A 20448-nucleotide genomic window follows, 5' to 3' on the forward strand; every position below is an offset into this window, starting at 1 on the left:
ACATGAAAACTGTAAAAATGTTTATTTTTGTTACTATTTATATGACTTTTGCTTCTATGATATAAACCTTCACTGGTCTTTGGCCTTTTCCTTTTTAGGAGAGGGCATGGTCTCTTAGGAGGACCTCGTTTCACAGATCTGGGCATGTGCATAATTTTGAATTGAGTGATCACAATGTACCCCCTCCAATGGGTAAAGACTGATGCCCTTTCAGCATTCAAATGAACTATTTTCTAAGTAAATGCTTACCTGTAATTTAATATTGCAACTCCCCCTGCCATCCAGCCAGCCAGGGCGCCATCCATCCATCCATCCATCCATCCAATTATATAACCTATTTTCCTCACAACTGCCTTTCTTTTATCTTGTCTCCTGAGATTCAGTACTGAAGGTATTTTTATTTAATGAAAATTAGGTATATTTGTCTAAATAAGCAGTCTTCAAACTGGAGCATGCATACCCCTGGCAGGAGGGTGGTATAAGATTTCCCAAGAGATAAACAGGCACAGATGGTTTTAAGGGAATCAATTTCTAGTTCCTCAACTTTTGTATGTTCTCTTCTCTGAAACAGATTTGCCTGAGAACTCTCCTATGAGTTTTCCTTTCTTACATCCCTTTTTGCATGCTCTTCTTCCACTAAATAAAATAAAGGCATGTTTCTTTCCTATCCAGAATTTTACTATGGTGCTTTATTTCCGGGTATAAAAATCTCTTGAGATGCAAATAAGGGGACAATTCAAAATACTGATGTGAAGCTGAAAAGTGAATGCCAAGGTATCAAATCATTCTGCAGGGCAGGTGGTTTCCAATTCATTGCTTTCAATAAAATGGAAGGAGGAGCTAATCATGATGTCAACTGATAGATCATGAAAAATAAATTTCAATGATAGATTGTTAAAATGATCATTTAATGATAGACCATGAAAATAATTCTTAATAATAGATTACTATATAAATTTTGTCACATAATTTGGAAAGAGTTCAAAGATTTGAATGACATTGTTAAAACAAAATTCTTTCCTTTCCCATCTATTTTCTTATGTGAGTAACTTTCCCCAGAGCTTCCACCGGCTAAAAAAAAAAAAAAAAAGATAGGATAGAACTGTTGATGAATCCTGTCTCATTCAGCAACAAATAATGTTCATTCATAAATACTTGAGCAAAGGGGGGGCGCGGTGGAAGCCCTATCCATTTCATTAAAGATATTTCCAATAAATGCTTGTTTTTATGTTTAATAATCTCTACTAAAATTTATAATTTTAATAAGTGTGTAGTAATAATATTTGTAATGATAACTCAGTGTGGATTAGTTTTTAGAAAAACTAAGTCTCATGGTCATAGGAAATTTTAACATTTAAATTTACATACCTATATTTAATTTTCCATGTATTTTTATTGCTGAAAAGTAAAATAGGATAATCAATTTTGAAAAGTTAAAATAAAATTGTGTAGGGGAAGTAGAATAAAAATATAAATTTAAGATGAAAAAGGAATGATACAAAATTTTCAACTGTTAAGAGCTTTTTTGTGCATTTTTTTAAAAACAGAAAAATGGTGACCATCAATTCACTTTGATATTTACATTCCATTCGATATATTTAAAATTTTATACACTATGCAAGAAATTATAGCCTTCGCAACTATATAAACTTGTGATGAAAACTTTCAGATGCTCCATTAAAAATATGTGAGAAGGTATATGGTTTTAAACAGTATTTTAGGGGATACAGAGAGAACAGTCTGGTGACCAATAATGTAGAGTAGGGAAGAAAACTATGGCCTGGGCCTGGTTTTGTATATAAAGTTTTATTGGAACACAGCAATACTCATTTGTTTATATATTGTCTATGGCTGCTTTTGTCCTATAACAGAATTAAATAGTTGTGTCTGGGACCTTATGGTCTATGAAGCCTAAAATATTTACTATCTGGCCCTTTACCGAAAAAGTTTACCCATGCCTGGTCTGAAGGGTGACAGTTGCTGAAATCATTTAATTAGACTTGACTGTAGGATATTCATTGTCAAGTTTTAAGGCAAACATGATTTATACTTCATAAATGATGCTTTTAAAGGACTTATCAAATAGACTTTATTTTCCTGACTTTTAAAACTTTACCCAAGTGAACATTTTATTTTTTAATATATGGCAAATCATATGTACTCAAATCAAAAGATGATTTAGGAATCAGTAGTATTTATGCTTGCGGTGGTTAATTCCTTCTTAGATTTCTGCTTATATGTGGGGGACTGATAAATGAATCAGTTTTGAGCTTAACGTTATTTCAGTTCATTTGCAAATGGTAGTCACTTAGCTCTCTACTGAAACAACAAGGGTTTTAAAGACAAAAAAGGTGACCGACACATAGGGAACCCCTTGGATTTTAAAATAATAAGTCAGCTCATTCATCTGCTTTATTTAAAAACTTAAAAATTTTAACAAATTTATGTGCCAGGGAAATTTAACAAAATCACAAGCTAAGCATCCACATTGGTAGCATACCCCTACAACTAGGCAATTAAGTTTTTTATTCTAAAAGTTACTGAATAGCATCTTTAAAAACAAGAAATGTTAGTATGTTCATATCAGTAACATTCTCAGTGAAGCCACATCCGAAATCCCACCCATAAGAATGAAAAATGCTAAACTAGAGATTTCAACTTAACTGACTGAAAAAGCACAGAAGCAATTAAGTATTCGAAGTCATCTGCTACGGATGCTCATTTCATCCCAAAGGCTCTTCCTGGTCTCCTCCCTTTTCCCTTTTCCCCCCTTGAACAAATTTAACCTCCAATGGCAATTTATTGGGCTGTAGGACCATAGGAAAATGAATACAAATATCTTAACACTGCCATTGGCTGGGCAATATATTTCAACTTCGAAACTGCTCTGCAATTGCACATTAATCCCCTCAGATTGAACAGAGGGTCCAGGAAGAAAGGATTGATCTCCTTTAATGATGAAACCCTGGCACTACAGTTTTATTTTTCACAACACAGTGCTGCTAAGAACCCCACTGTTATTATGAAAATTTCCCTAGCAAAGGAGCTCCATCACATTACCGGTGCACCAATTCATCATAACGTGCCTCGCTCCTGCTCATCAACAAGTCTGAGTGATGAAAAGATCCAATATTATCCTGACAGTACTTCATGCGCATTCTCAATCACACATTATTACAGCATCCATATTAATTTTCAGTGACACGCGTCCTAGGCCTGTTCAAATTAGGCAAACCAACGAGGGGGAGTTGATGAAATACCAGCATAGCCACAGCTCATTGCATTCCAATTTGCATGCAAATGGTTTATCAGGAAAATTCCATTCCCAGCAACCAGCAAGTGAAAAACAACTGTAATCTACACTTCAGGGCCACCATACAGAGCTTAATGAATCGCAAAGAGAGAAAGAAGTGACAGACCTATGAGAGGATCGATTTCCACTGGCAGCTGGTATGGCTGGTCTTGTACTGCACCTTGATGAGCTGGAATTCACAAAAGATTAAAAAAAAAAAAAGCATTATTTTTCATATACTAAACTACATAAAAATGCTTAAGTCAAGTCTTACGTAGAATTGTTTCCAACCTCCAAATCTCTCAAACACTTTTGTGAAATTTAAAGAAAAAAAAATCCAGGTGCTTTTATGGCTAGCTTATGAAACATTTATTTTAGATTAGTGCTGTTCTGAACATGTGCCATCAGCAGCGGCTCCGGTCCTGGGCCATAAGCTATAGCAGATGCTTGACTGGCAACCTCTGATGCTGCAACAAAACAAAATTAAGTGGTAAAGCGCGCTGAAAACAAAATGTGACAACCATCTGCTGACTGGAGCAAATACTGTTTTTTTGTTACTTCTTAAAAAGGCAGTTTTGAGGGCTACAGCACAAAGGATCCACAAAAACGTCAATTTATGATGGCGAAAGGGAAAGCTCTAAGTCAGGGAACATTTAATGTTTCATCCATCACTTAAAACCAATCAATTGAAAGTTTGAATAAAAATAAAGAAAGCTATCCACAGATAAATGTTTTAGTTAAATGCATTTGGCTGAAATATTTTCCTCAAGATTGGATTGAGGTTTTTAAGAAAAGTTTTATTAATATTTAATATTTCCATGGTTTCAATTTAAAAATACTCTGAGAAGCAAATGAGAAACAAAAATCAATCCATACTAAGAATAGTTTGTTCAAGTCTCAAAATGGTTCTAAAGATTCTTGCACACTTATTTTGTTATTGAAAGGAGATTCTTGAGGGCTGTTTCCCTGTGAAAGGTAGAAGGATTTAAAGAGGAAGAGCACTAGGGAGCAGGAACCATTGCCGGCTACTTACGCAGACTTAGGCAAGCATAAACCCGAAAATGAAGGCTTTGGAGCAGATGAGCTTTTCAGCTTTGTAATTCTGGGAGTTAAATTCTGGGCCCTTTTCCAAATTATTTTCCCCGAATGACTCAGCCATCACTCTGGTCAGTATCTGCCTTTTATAGACTCATCAGCATTTAAACTACTGCTTAGTTGGTATCAGAACTCTGCTTAATACCGTCATATTTTAGGGAATTTTTCTGACTGTCCTTGAGGGGCTGCAAAGAAAAATGGGGTATGTTCCAATGACTTCATTAGATTATTTCTAAAACTTATTATGTCATCATTTCCCCTGTTAGCAAATACCGACTTTTCAAGGTGGTTTCAAAGATCATTAATACTGATAAAACACCTGAGTAAGTACAATATTAGCACTAAAAATTATAGTTGAGTATGTATAAGAAATTAAAGTAGCTGAAGAAAGGAAGCTGTATAACTCAGTCTTTTTTACCGAAGGCACTGTCTGCTGATCACTGGCTCTGCCAGCAAAGAAATCACAAGACATATACAGGGAATGTTCAGGGAGAATGCACCATAGCCTCTGATTTACCCCACAGTGCCATTTACTTCCAGTAATACCAGTGCTGATTAACATCAATACCTTGATAATTATTCTCTACTTCTCTTAGAATCTGGGGTCATAGAGACACGAAAGACACAGTGTCGGTGAAACTTAGGAGGGTACTATCTTTGGTCGTGCCTCAAATTCCAGTGCTGCCACTGAACCCCTTGTGACCTTGGGCAAGTTATGTAGCCTCTGTGGTTCAGTTCCCTGATCAGGAAAATGGGTTAGACTGAACAATATGAAATTAACAACCCCTGACATCTTGACCTATAAAGAGGCGATTTCATATGGTTCAACCTAAATATAGAACCTACATCCTAAGACTGTTGAGGGGATTCAGTGAGTTAATACATGTAAAATGATTAAAACAGTATCTAGAACCTAGAGAATGCTCTATAAACGTTAGCTGCTATTCTTTTATTTTGTTCGCAGGTCCTGTAAGGTTCTGTGAAGGAGAAGGAAAAATAAAGATGACTTTTTTTTTTTTTTTTAAATCAGGACTCAGACACTGCTGAAAGAAATGACAGGAGCTAGCTGTCTAATGAACAAACTATGGAAATCACAGTTTCTCAGAAAAGGACCAGAATCTAAATTTTAAAAAAAGTAGTAGAACATGAATTTGATATTCATTGCAGAAAAACTGTTAGGGATTTCTGACATTTTTTTCCTGACATTTGTTTTAAATCAAGGCATATCAAGGCAAGGGAAAGGTAGAACAAGATAGGATGAAAGATCAGATTTATATAAACATACTTGAAATGGGACACAGATTTAATAAAATGGACGCTTAATATTTTTAGGTGTAGGTATAAGCTCAGAATTGGAGATCACATTGTAGAAGGATAAGTACTTGTGTATTCCCATATGTATTTATCTGGTGAGGAGCTGCTGTGTCATACTGTAAAGCCAGAGGGCAGGAACAAAACACAAGGGACATGTGTCTAAATGGGTGTCTCTCTATTGTGGGGGCCCCCAAATGTGGGGTGAAAGCCAAAGGCATGGGAGGTGAAAGAATTCACCTGAGGCAGAACAAAGGAGAAGTTTACTGAATATACTGCAGGGGAGTGGTGGGCAGGGCAGCAGAGGAGAGACAGTCTGCCAGGAGGTAGTGGCTGGGCACTGCTTTTAAAGGGAGAAGGTGAGGAGGTATGCGATGTGGGGAATCTTCCCTTCTTTGGGAACTGTGCCTCATTGTAAGTAGCCCACTGGTTAGTTAGGGCCTATGGGTATTTTGAGGTCGGGCGCCTGGGGGACCTGTCGGTATTCTATCACTCAAGCCTACTTGCCTAAAAGCAGCCTCGACATTCCCCACTGACAGATCAGCAATGACAAATCTTAGACATTCGCGTGGAGGTTTCATCCTCAGTAGTACAGACACAAAGAAGGCTCACTGGGGAGAATAAGAGGCAAAGAACTGGCAAAACATATGCAGTCCTCCACGCTTTTATCTCACAGAATGGAGAGCTTGGGCTGGGAACAGCTGGGTGTACCTTAGGTGGTACTTCAGCGGAGGGATGCTGCTCCTAAAGCACTTTACATATCTATAGAAAAACTGGAAGTAGGGAAAAGAACACCTGACGACCAAGCACTGAGGCAAGCAGGCTTTCCAGTCAGGGAAATGGGCTTGCTCACGATGCGAGCGCCAGGAGCTGTCATCAGTACTTCTGGAGTATCAGCTGGAGACCTAGTGAGTAGCCCTTGGGGGGAGCCCGCTCGGTTGCTGCTGAGCTTGCTCTTTGCTACGCTCAACGAAAGACAGTGGCAGAGAGTAGCCAGGGCTTTCCAGCAACTGAAAAGGTTTGTTTCCCCTTATACACGTTGTCACTCGGTTTAAACTGAAGAAGTTCTCAGAGCTGCCCCGAACAGCCCCCGAGGACAGGCATCACTGTGCTGGCCCTGATGCTGCACACACTGGTGCTTTCGCAGAGCTCTAGGAGTAAATGCACGCCGACTAGGTAAATCCTCTAGTGGATTAGATAGCATACACCACCAGCATGTTTTTCCTCTAACGAGTGGTATTAGAGAATCCAAAAGTCACATTTGTTAAATGATAATCTTTATTCCCAAAATATGTCATCCGCATGCACATTTACCACTGCAAGGTAAGTTCACTTGAAGAAAAAGGAATACAAGGACCTAATAATAGAGATAGGATATACCTGCCTCGATTTCTACCTTCTCTACTTTTTCTGAAATCTGTTCTCTAATCAAATACTAGCATTCATTTCCTTTCTAATAGCCAGGAAAATGGCCATATTTAATAAATTCTGATACCAACCACGGATTCTTCATGATGGCTACCTTACTGAGCAAAGTCAGTGCACCAAGTTTTTGCTTGAATGTTAATTCAATTCTGTTCCATTCTAAGAGCTTTTGCATTTAAATTGGCATGAGGCCCTGTTCAAGAATGTATATTTTTTGCAACCAGTTCAGGTATTATAATGAGCAGTACTTTATGTACACTTTACAGATTTAATGACAAGTTATCAGACTATTAAAATCTATCTCTTAAAATTTCCTACCTAAAACAATGGCTTGGAAAAAAGCCTATAATCCTCAGGACTTTAAAAGGTTTTCCTTCTTAAAAACAGAATTTCTAACTAGTGGCCAAAAAGAACAGTGCTACATCCAGATCCCAACATTCCGTTCTAATGAGAGGCAATAAATCATAGAGGGGTGATCATAAAATGTGAGTCAGAAAACTTGGGTTCAAACCTGGCTCTGCCACTGACTGGCCCATATGTGATCCTGAAAAAGGCAAGCTCCCTGGGGCTCAGTATCTTCCCTGGTAAAACGTAGGGCTGGATTAGATGAACTCTCTGGTCTCCTCAAACTTTGGTTTATGATTCTAATGGTTATTTCAGTATCGTGCCTTAGTTACCCTAACTATTCAACACTTAATGGGAAAACAGAATGTACTTATGGGTTTGTAATATTCTGGCTCTGTAATTTAAGTGTTCTTTTTTTCTGTCATCCATGACAAATACTATGACGTCATGCACAAAAAGGCACATTAAGTAGACAATCAAAAGTGTTGAGTACATGAATAAGTGGAAAAAATGAGACCATCTGATAAATATATACTATTTATGGACACAATATAGAATATTATATTAAAATAGAGAAATAATATTTATCTACAAGAAATAAAGACAAACCACCAGATGCCAAAGAACAGTTTATCTTTTAACATTTGTATTCTATGCCTCAGAGGGAACTTCTTTAAGCCTTTCAAACTATTAAATATTTGATTCAGACTAATGCTTGAAAATTGAAAAGTTTCAATGTTGAGATACAATATATTGAAGTAGATATTTTTCCTCAGTATTCAGCAGGTACTATGCATCATAATGTTATTTCTTTACTTACCAGGAAGGCTGTGCCACTTGTTCACCGCGAATAGCCTGTTAGCAGTGACTGTGATTACTGCAGGAGTCGCCAGGCCAGGCTGCGTGTTAGCTGCCACGTGAGTGACAGGGGAGTTGGAGGGAAACTTTAGGACCATGATAACATCCTGCTGGGCTTGGTCTGTGAACATCAATGGACTCTGCAGGAGGAGATACTGTTGAGTGGGCATGACAAGACCCAAATATACAAGAAGGAAAAGACAAAGAAAGACAAGAAAGAGAGAGGGTGAAGGAAAAGAAGAGGAAAGACTATGTTAACACAAGTTGCAACTGAGAGTGTGGTGAGCAGAAAGGTTTATAGAAAACAGCAATTAGGATTGGCTTGTTTTTCACGTATGTCATTAGCTGAATGTTTTGGTGACTGAAGTAGAATAACATTAACAGAAACATTTTAAAAATCCATAGATTTTATTAGCTCTTTTCCCCACCCCACTCCCATGAAGGACTAAAGAAATGATTTGATTTAGATTCTAAATAGGCAAAGTATTGGGGATTGCCTTAAACCATTCCAATTGCTAGTATGTGTCAAGTACAAAAAAAAAAAAAAAAAGAATGAGGATAGGCAATAGGTACAAAAGCAAGGCAAGTAACTTCCAAAGATCATCAAAGTTGTGTTGAGCTAGCACAAAGATTTTGACAACTAAATAAAGAGATATTTAAAACAAACATATTTATAAATAATAGTTATACAGCATGTATTATTACAATCGAGAAATAACTTACGAACGTAATATACAAACTTAATTATAAAGGTGTTTCAAAGCAATGCATAATTAAATGTACTTGTAAAAACAATATATTTATATAGTGTACCAAGTCATAAACACTGCCCTATTATAATGCAAATCCTGCTCTTTTCTGCTATGCCTGAGCATAAAAAGAAATACCTAGATGCCCCTCCTCTCTGGGTAAAAAAAAAAAAAAAACAAACTAAACTAAAGCCCAAGACTTCTGATTTCTCCTTTGAAAAGCAGCAAGTAATTGAACATGTTAAACAAAAAACACTGTCTGTTCTAATAACTAGCAACAAAATAAATCTTGAAGACTACTAAGGATTTAGAACATTCCTACAACTCATATGTCATAATCCAAGACATATAAAACACCACTGTGATTTACCGGCTTTATTTATATGTTGTGGTAGTATGCTATCACACAGTAATTGCACTGTGCATTTCCAGCAATCCTCTTCTACCATGTCTGTTTTCTAATAGCTGATTAGTATCATTCACAATTGAAACACTTTGATGAAGTGCTTCTGGCTGCTTTCCTACTGCCGTATTTCAAAACACCAGGTATATGTAAATGTGTAGGCACATATATTTAACACGTATTTATTCAGAACTGCTAATAAAAAATTAAATACATTTGCATTTTTATTATCAGTCCTTTTAAAAAAGTTATTAAGAGTACTTAGAAAAACATATTGCACTAAGAATTCCTATTTGCACTCTTTGCATAAAGGTGTAAATAAAGGCAACTAATAAGCTACCCAGACACCCTTCTGAGCAAGTGGCTAAAAGCCAATCAATATTATGAGTTAATCCTCCCTGGATGCTCATTCAATTAAAGGTGTCAGTAATGCCTCATCTGATGTGGCCTCAATTAAATCCAACTATCTGATGGTGTGAAAACACAGGGGGATACAGCAACAGCAGCGAGGCCAGACAAATAGGCAGCCTTCGTGGGCCTGCTAATTACTACACCTGGTGTATATTATGGCTCACGCACTTAACGCAGCACGAGGTGGCTTTAATTTCTGTTATATTCGTGCGGGGGGGGGTGGGGGGGTGCACTGAAGGTTGATGGGGGGGGATTCATCTAAATGGTAGTAAAAACAATAAACATTGGGCCTTTGATTTTTAAAACCTCTATATCAATTAGTAATTTTTGTTACACAAAGAACCTTTTATACAGTTTTTAAGAAATTCTGTGGAATTGGGCAAAAATGAGAAACAATGAGCGACAACAAACACAATACCCTAACAAGCTAGTTTTGAAGAAGTCCTGGGAAAAGGAAATGAACATCGTTTCAGAATACCAAGCCTTATTTTTCAATTATGTAGTTTAAAAAAATAATATTTACTAAAGTCAATCTATAAACTCTGAGAAAGAGTATAACATACATCATAAAGTGTCACTGAAAGGAAGTTGATACTTATTTTTGAGCTTAACAGCTCGTATTGTAAATACGATTAGACTGAAACTGAATAATTCCAATGTTTATGCCCTTAAAAAAAACACAGAAAAATCTCTAATGTGTCGGAAGAATGTCTTGTTTACATAGTGACTCTAGTGGGCCAACTCTCAGCCACATGGCAAGGACAAGCCACTTCCACGGAGAGCCGTAGACATCATATCCAGAACTGTCCACCGCATTTTTACAACAAGCTCTCCCTCCAGCCTGTTTCTACATACTCCATCTTGACTAGTGCTCCCAATGCAGGCAAGCAGTGGGAAACTCTTGGGAGTTTCACCATATCCTTGGCTGATAAGTATGGAATAGGGAGACATAAGAGACATAAGAGAAAGCACAGCGCAGCACACTGGGCTAGTCTACAGGGACGGCAACAGCTGTAGATGGGGAGGACAACGGGTAAAGCAGGGATAAGAGAAGCAAACATTCCTCTAATCCTGGGTGCCTCAGGGAGCTGCATCTAAGGTAGAAGGGGGAAACTGCTAACCAAATTTCATTCAGTTGTCCCAGATTAAGTGTACACTTGTTGACAACTCTGGTTTCTCTCCAACACACCTTTCTTTCCCACCCACGTATGTGTAACAGGAAAACACAATTTGCACAAGTCTGGAAAGGAGTTCAGGGATTCAATTCAGAGGATAAAGATAATGGAAAAGACTGTATCCCATCCTCATATGAGCATGTGCCTTCCTATCCTAGAAAGCTGAACTGCCTCAATGGATTCTTTTGCCATGGAGAAAGGCTTGGCAGTAGGAGCTCCCTCCTTGCCCCAGTGACCAAGGCTGACCAGGTAAAAGTCAGTGGAGCAGTGGAGGTGAGTGTCCATGAGCCTCCATCATAATAGCCTGAGTCTCACTGACAAGCTCTTACTAAAATTATTTCCAAACCACAAACAGAAATCATTCTTACTATTTTTTATGGCATTATCTTACAGTGTTCTTGTTAAATGTTTGCTTTTTATGTAATCTCTGCTCAGTAAAGTTACCCTTTATGCTCATTTAAATCTGATCTTACCTGTTTAAAAATGCTTAGGGGAAAACGTGATGCAAATAATTTAAAAAACGCTTGTAGTTTATTGTGATGGCCAACTCATATAACTAGAACAAGAAGGGAAAAAAGGTCTGGAAGGAGAAAGAAGATGACAAAGAGGGTGAAAGGGAAAAAGACACAAAGATGATGGCGAGATGGAAAAAGAAAGAAAAAAAGAAACAAAGAGCTAGAGGTGAAGGGGCCACATCTATATATCTTGCTCTCTTTGCTCCTGTCTCCTTGCCTTATTGGTCAAAATTCTACCATCTCCAACTCCTGATTCTGGGCTGGCCTCTGACTTGCTTTGACCAATAAAATATGGTGTAAATGATGTTATGTGAGTTCAAGAGCAAGCTTCAAAAAGTCTTGCAGAAGTGTTCTCTTGGAACACTGTTCCTACTGTGAAAGTAGCTTGAGCTAACTTCCTCGATGATGAAAGACCACATGGATAGAGGTCTGGCCACCTCAGCCCACCCCGCCGCAGTGCGTGAGGGAGCCACGGTGAGAAGAGCAGAAGAAATGCCCGTCTAACCCTCAAAATCACAAGCAATATAAATCACTGTAGTAAGCTTTGGGTGGTATGGTAGACCAAACCATCTTTTCTTCTCACTGTGGTCCCTTATCCTCAGTAACAATATCCTACACATTAGGATTAGTTTTAAAATTCCCAAACTGAAAATCGTATTGGGATGTAAAGAACAAACACAATAGCAAAACTAATCTAGAAACTCATAGAATCGAATTAGAAAACTCATCCATCCTATGTCCGGAGCCATTATCCTGCAGTGAGAATATGTGACAATTATAAACCTTTTAATTCTGCAACACAAAACATGAACTGATGAGATCCTAGAGCACTGGAGCTATGTTTACCTTTCCAAAGACTCCAGAACAGCATGTAATAATATTTGGCGGTTGTTAGCAGGTTGACAAACATCACATAAAAAGAACAAACTCAGATGTGGTAGAGAATCTCAAGTACAACAAAAAACGGTTATGAATGTTGAGCATGGTCTCAGAGAGAGGCAAGAAACGACAAGAGTGTAAGCAGCACTTACCATTTGCATAGCAGAGCCTCGGGGAGGATGGGGCTCTATGAGTAGTTGAGAAGGTGTCTGTCCAAAACTTCGAATTTGAGCTTCAACAGCCTGAAAAAGGCATGGGCAAGTTTGAGGGTTAAGAGGTGCTAATTATAGGCAGTAGAACCCACAACTGTCACCTGAAAATGTCATTCCATACTTCTGGCTTGTTTCACGTTGAAAATCAACTTTATGTTTTCACAGTGGGTCTAAGCACCTGGCAAGGGCATTGAGGGTGAGGTCATCCTTTAGTACTGTGTAAGCTTTCCTATAAAACCCTGCAAAACCTTCTCATCTTGCTCAGTGATATGAAACAGAAACCAGCTATTACAATCAGAAATTGTCCTTTTTGGCTTCATCTCTTTCTTGCACTTTTTTTTCCCTGCTTGCATCATCCCTGATGACTAAAGCTAATCTTTTACAGGTATAGAGAAAACCTACTGCTGCTTTGATTATAGGCCCCATTTCATCCTGGGAAGTAGAAAGGAGGAAAAAAGAAACATAGCACCTGTGAAAATGGTTTGGTGCTATTATTTTTGCCATAGGAAGAGCATTACTGTTGACAGTCTCTTTGAACCTAGGTGGCTAAACAACGAAGTAAAAGCCATATGTTGCATCCAAGCATGAGACAGTTAAACCAGGGACTAACTGAACATAAGAAACATGTGCATGCCCTTTCTGAAAGATGTGTGCACGCACCCTCCGCAAGGCACTCCCTTACCATGGATCTTCCTGTACACTAGCACAGATGCTCACTTCCCAATCACCAATAACTCCTTCATCATGGGAAACTACTAAATGCCAGATGCTATCACTGTCTGTAATTATTTTATTTGTTTACTTGTTTATGCCTTTCTCTTCCACTAAAATACAAGATCTATGAGAGCAAGGACCTGATCTATCTTCTTTACTGTCAGATCCCTAAATTGGATGAATGAATAAACAATATAGTAGGTGTGAGGAGAGAGAAGGAAGCACAGATATAGAAAGACTATTTGAACCCCCACAATAGTCAGGATTCTAACTTCCGGGTTAAATGAATGAGGAAAACCTCTCAAATTCATAAGCGAATATATATGTTCATCATGTTATTTTTTTTAATCCCTAAGAACACAGATCCTTAATTTTTATATGCTCTGCAGGACTGTAGGCAATTAATGTATCACAAACAAGGAAATGTAATCATTTTCTAGTATTAATTTCCTTTTTTTTATTTGTTGAGGATACCACTAGTAGTCCTTTACAATGAACCTTGTAAGAAACAATAATAGCAACTCATTCATTTATGCATTCAATAATCGTCAACTATGTATACAGCAGTATTAGGTCTTAATGTTTCTGCCCTTGAATGTATTCTCAGTATGGGAAGCAGGACAAATGTACTCAGAAGGTTAAACAGCAGTTTGACGTAGTCAGGCCAGTAAGTTTAAGGAGTACTCTATGATTTGCTTAGGCAGAAAAGACTGGAAAACCCCTCTGTGAAAGCTGAGTGGTATGATGGCAGCAGCATGGGTTTTGAAGTCAAACAGACCATGTTCAAATCCTGAATGCATACCACTTACAAGCTCTATTATGATCTAGGTAAGTTATTTAATAACCACCTCTAAGTTTCAATTTTCTCTCCTGTAAAATGCGGATAATAGTAGTATCCAGCTCGTCATGCTATATTCAGAATTACATGATATTTATGTAAAAAACACCAAAGTGCTTAGTAGATTAGACATTCAATATGCAGTCAGCAAATATTCATTAAGGGCTGATAATAACAACAAATATTTATTTAGTACTTACTATTTACCAAGAACTTTTTGAAGTGCTTTACTATCTTGTATCAGTTAATCTTTAAACTACTTGATTTGAGTCCAGGCGCCTGGGTGGCTCAGTCAATTAAGCATCTACTCTTGATTTCGGCTTTGTTGGTGATCTCAGGGTTGTGAGATCTAGCCCTGTGTGGGGCTCCGAGCTCAGTGGGGAGTCTGCTTCTCTTGCTCTCCCTCTGCCCCTCCCCCTGCTCGCACACGCGCACACGCACTCTCTCTCAAATAAATAAATCTTTACAAAAACCAGACTATGATGTGAGCCCTTTATTATATCCATCTGTATCTATGAAGAAAATAATGCACAAAGAACTTAAGTATCTTGCCCAAGGTCACAGAGTAATCAAATGACAGGCTCAAAATTTGCACCTACACAGCATGATTCTAGAGCTCATACTCTGAAGCTATCCTTTCTTCTTATCTGTTAGGTTCTGTGGCGAGGCCTGGGGATAAGACTGAGCACAAAAAAAAGCATGAGTCTACAATCAAATGAACGAATTAGTAAGTTATCTCTATCTCTATCATCATCATCATCCTCATCACAAGGCATGTTCAGACACAATTAGTAGAGTAGCATGGTTAGGTAAGTTTGGTTTTATATAGCAGGAGGTAAGGTTGGCCCTAGACTCTAGAAACAAGAAAAGGAGCCAAGAGGAAGCAAGGAATGGAGCCTATGATCATTTCAGAACTTTTAAGATTTTTTTCTGATGGGGTTAAATCAATTTATGATCAATATCAGGACAATTTTGAAGAAGAAAAAATATCACACAATGGGAGAACTTGAAGCCTAGAGGTAGTCACAGAGAAGGTGGGAGCACTGCTATTTCATGATATATGGATTTATGGACTGAGTTTATGAATGTGAATCTTAAATTTCTTTTAAGACCAGTTGGCAAAGCCAGCACCTTTACCCCTGACTGCTGCTTTTGGTGGTCCCTGCCCAACAGCCCACATGTCTTTCCCCTATTTAAATGTGGGGTGGGGGGAGATAACTTGCACACGTGGCCTGTGGCACTGACTTTGCCATTTTTCTGCTGTGTGATTTTGGGCAATTAGCTTAACCTCTGTTCCTCATACTAGATACTAATAATGCCTAGTTCACAGAATTATCTGGAAAATTAAATAATACCTACAAAGTACTTAGTATAGTACTTAGCACATACAAGGCACTAAACAGAATGCTGCATTATTATTAGGTTTGGGACTCAGCGTGATCCCCATCTAACACAGCTAAAATAGGGAAGGAAAGGAAGAAATGTTTCAGGAGTGAATAATGATAATGATGAACACATTGTTTTAGGAAACTGAAATCTGGCTCTAGATTTCAAAATATACTGCAGGGCTAAGCACCCAGAAACAAAAATTTCTCTTCAGAGGTTCAGAGACCAGTCCAAAAGAAAAGGGATTATATATCCCAACCCTATGGAAGCTGTGGTATTTGAAAGAAAGGGATAAATATTTATGGACTAAGGAAAAATCAACAGGTCTTGGAGAACGATGACTTTGAGCAATGAAGAAAAGACAGACTAATTCTTTTTCTTTTGAATTTGCATATTTTAGAGAGCAGTAAAGGAATGAATGGGATTTTTTTTAAAGATTTTATTTATTTTTGACAGAGATTGAGTGTAGAAGCAGGGGAAGCAGCAGGCAGAGGGAGAGGGAAAAGCAGGGAGCCTGATGTGGGGCTCGATCCCAGGACCCTGGAATCATGACCTGAGCCGAAGGCAGACGCCCAACCGTCTGAGCCACCCAGGCGCCCCAGGAATGAATAGAAATTTAAGTTTCTGTTGGAGAACTAGTTTGCCATAAGAAAATATATTTTATGTGACATGTGGAATCCGAAGTAATAGTGATAGCCATCTACCCATGTTGAGATATCCCATGAGCAAAAGAAAGCCCAAGATTGGCTCTGACATCAAAGATCAGTATTGATTTAGGTGTAATGTTAAGAGAAATGTTAAGTCAATGGTTTTAGATCCTTCTCTTTCCCTGTGCATATGTGTGTATTTTTAAGCAACAGAAATTACTTCCTTTTTCAAGTGAAATATAACATAAAACACCAATATATCAAAAACATAGGTATAGGGCTATCTACTTTAAAGGTGGACAAAGCCATGCTTAATAAACTTCCTTGGCAGCTCCTGAGACAATTCTGAGAAATCTTAGGGCTCTGGCACACAGTCTGAAACTCACTGGTTAAGCTCCAGGAAGAAAATACATGAGACCCACGCAAAAAAGGACCTAGAGCTGAACCTTGGGAAATATTCTTATTTCATATAAGGAACTAATGAAGAAAGCAGAGGAAGGAGAGGTTAGGAGTCAGGGAGCAGGATAGTGATATGGAAGCTGTGTAAGGTGAGAGTTCCAAACACAGAATGGTCAGTAACATTAACTACTACAGAGAAACTAAGAATAATGACATTATTGCATATAAATCTTAATTACAGATATAATTTAATGTAACTGGTCTTAATACTACATATCCTGCTTCACACTTTACATTGTTTTGAAGTGAAAATATGATGGGGTAAGACAACTTTCAAAAATACCAATGTTCTCTCTTTGTTTTCTTAAAGATTTATTTATTTATTTGAGAGAGAGAGAGAGAGCACGAGCTGTTGTGGGGGGGGAGAGGGAGAGAAGCAGACTCCCTGCTGAGCATGGAGCCTGATGTGGGGCTCAATTCCAGGAACCTGAGATCATAACCTGAGCCAAAACCAAGAGTCCGACACTCAACTGACTGAGGCACCCAGGTGCCCCTCTTTTTTTTTTTTCTTTTAGAGAGAGAGAGAGTGCATGAGCAGGGGCAGAGGGAGAGGGCAAGAGAGAATCTTAAGCAGATTCCACGCCCAGCGCAGAGCCCCAGGTGGGGCTCAATCTCACAACCTGAACAGAAATCAAGAGTTGGACGCTTAACTGACTGAGTCACCCAGGGGCCCCACCAATGTCTCTTTTTAACACTTTTTTCTAAAAAGTCTTAAAATTTTAGAATTTGCACATTAGTGACCTCTTTCAGGAAAAGGCTTTTTCAAGTCATATAATATAATGGTCTGATTATTCTCTCTCAATGACAGAATAAAAGCTGTATTATCCCACACAGGTTAAATAATAATTTTCTTTCCAAGTCCTCCCAACATCTAAAAACACTACAGAATTCTTAGGCACAACTACTTTAATTCTTGACTAGCCTTTGAATTGTTGGTGATAAAAATACAATAGAAAGGACTTTTTCAAATGTGAAAATTATGGAGTAAGATTGTCAGGTAATGATTATAGTCTCAAATTCTTGTAGTCACACTTTATATCATCAACTGCAGTTCTAGATTCTTTTCATTGTTTCTACAACTCACCTACCATTTTTCAGGCACCCTGATCTTGGAAACAGTCTACACTGTTGATCACACCCTAGTTTCTTCACATCCTCTCTTCTGTGGCTTTCATGGCTTTACCCCAGCTTAGTTCTCTAACCTTCTTAATTCTCTAACCTTCTTAATTCTCTGTCACTTGCTGACTTCTATTCTTTCTCATCCATAAATGAACTCATCACTGCAAGTTCTAACACTCTGAATTTCTCCATCTACACTTTCTGCCCTAGAATATTTTTCTGCTGTCATGATTTCAAATCTTTCTTCTATGGGAAAGATTTTCAAATCTAAAACCAGAGGATTACTGATTTCTATGAAGTGTCCATTTACACTGTTGCCTACTGGCCATCTATGTATACTGTGTGTATGGTATGTCTCAGCACACTTAACACATCTAAAATCTGGGAAAACTGATTTTATTCTAGCATTCTTTAGTCAAGGTTAGACTCCTATTTTGATTTTTCTTTTATGCTCAAATTCTTACTGATATTTTCAAATTTTACCTCCTCCTTTCACATATAATCTGTCACTGGACCCAATCACTTTTTTTCATGAAGTTTCTCATATCCCTCACTCCTTTCTGAATCCAGGTCCCTTATAATTTCAGGTACTGAGGACTGCAATAGTCTCTCTCTTTTTTTTTAAAGATTTTATTTGACAGAGAGAGACACAGCGAGAGAGGGAACACAAGCAGGGAGAGTGGGAGGGGGAGAAGCAGACTTTCCGTGGAGCGGGGAGCATGATGTGGGGCCCGATCCCAGGACCTGGAATCATGACCTGAGCTAAAGGCAGATGCTTAACAACTGAGCCACCCAGGCGCCCCTGCAATAGTCTCTTTAGTTTAATTTCTTCTTTAATTTCTTCCTTCAGTGTATCCTGCAGAATTGTTTTCCCAAACTCCTTTTGCAATGTTCTCTTAATCAAATGATTTCAATTAATCTCCAGTAATTAAAAGGTAAAGGCCTAATGTCAGGCAATAAAGGTCTTCCCACATCTCTAACTTTTATTCCCTCATCCAATTCCCTCATACAGTGTGCTTTTTCAGTCATTTCTTACACAAATATAATCAGCTTTTTCTGCCTTACATTTGCTCTCATGTGACTGCACCTTCTAGAATGATCACCCTCATCTTCAATTTCCTGAGTCCTACCCCTCTCTAGAAAACCCTGCTTGAGTTCCACCTTTTTGGTGTACTATTTCCTAAATCTTATAGCCTGCTCATATTGCTGATTACACACTTGATTTAAGCTTCCTTGTAATGTTTTTTTTGTAACTTTTAATAATTACTAGTCTGTCTCTGCAACTGTACTACAAAGGGTGAGAATATCATATATTTTAGTAGTGTGCAGCATGTAGAACAGTCCCTTGCACATAGTATTCTTACAACAAAAAGTACTGAGTGCCTATTATACATAGCAAGCTCACCCAGACCCTTTATGCCTCATCTTGGTTTGTACTGGGGACAAAACCAAGCTTGAGAGAATAAGCACAGTTCTTCACAAGGGGAAAATGTGGGGAAGGGGGAGAATGGGAAGTTAAGTGCAGGCTGATAGCTGCTATTCCTAAGACCAGTCTTTCAGGGAAGGTCTGAAAGATGTCAATGAAGACAGTAATTCTCATTTCTTCACCCCAACATAGCTGAGGGATATGACACTTCCGTGTCTCACCATACAGTGATTCTTAAGAGCCAAGTGAGAAACTCTGGGGGGATAGGCATGATTTGAAAAAGCCCCTTAAAGTAATTTTATTTATCACTCTTTCTTCACTTTTCCCTTCAGCCTTCCGTATAAAGCAATAGAAAATTTAGAGGCACAACTGAGGTTTGAAATCACAGGAAATACAGGTGTAAGATTCAGGAAAGTGGACTGGTAAAAGGGTAGCTTAATAAACTCTACCAAATGCCTAAACTGTTTTTAAGAACTTTCCTTCATCTAGATAGTTTTGGTTCCAGATGTTAAAAATTGATTATGTTAAATTTTTATTATGGAATAATATATATGGAATAAGATAATGAATCCCCATGTACCCATTAGTTAATTTCAATAATTATTAACATATTTGGTTATGTTATAGGGGGCTCAGAAAATGCTAAAAAGATTCAATGAAAAACAAGAGACTGTTCCGGCTTTTAAGCAGTTCATTTTTTCACTTCTACTATAAAATTATATTGAGAAAAAAAATATCCTATAATGACCAAAAATTATAAACATTAGCCAGCAGCCTTCATCTTTTTTCAGAGGAGTTAAATACACCTGGGCTTGCAAAGAGATGTTCAATCCTCATGTTGCAAATTTGATTATGTAACTTCGCTAGTTAAAATCCTTCCATCCAAATTCCTTTCCATGGGGTGGCATCACTCATGAAGTTAGGTATGCAGACACTAGACTCAGACTGGTTAATTTAAAATCTTAGCTTTTTTACATATTAGCTAAGTGACTTTGGGCAAGATACTTAACCTTCTGTGCCTTAGTTTCCTCATCTAAAAATGGTGATAATAAAGTGGGTATTTTATTGGGTTTTTATGAAGATTAAATGAGAGAATATAAAACATTTAGAACAATTCTTTTTTTTTTTTTAAAGATTTTATTTATTTATTTGACAGAGAGAGAGATAGCGAGAGCAGGAACACAAGCAG

General features: G+C 37.9%; 1 protein-coding gene across 4 annotated transcripts in view; it reads right to left on the reverse strand.

Annotated features, from left to right (window-relative positions):
- Positions 1 to 20448, reverse strand: part of LRBA (LPS responsive beige-like anchor protein) — a 764390-nt gene that overhangs the window by 39561 nt on the left and 704381 nt on the right. For 3 of the 4 annotated variants that reach the window (XM_036089189.2, XM_078069304.1, XM_036089188.2), the window contains 3 exons: positions 12611 to 12700; positions 8289 to 8481; positions 3420 to 3482 (listed from right to left, as the gene is read on the reverse strand). In XM_036089189.2, the coding sequence (XP_035945082.2) occupies positions 3420 to 3482; positions 8289 to 8481; positions 12611 to 12700 (346 nt within the window). The remainder of the gene's footprint in view (positions 1 to 3419; positions 3483 to 8288; positions 8482 to 12610; positions 12701 to 20448) is intronic. The other variant, XM_036089190.2, reaches the window with a different exon arrangement.

Source organism: Halichoerus grypus, chromosome 3 (assembly GCF_964656455.1).
Source record: "Halichoerus grypus chromosome 3, mHalGry1.hap1.1, whole genome shotgun sequence".
Taxonomy (NCBI): domain Eukaryota; kingdom Metazoa; phylum Chordata; class Mammalia; order Carnivora; family Phocidae; genus Halichoerus; species Halichoerus grypus.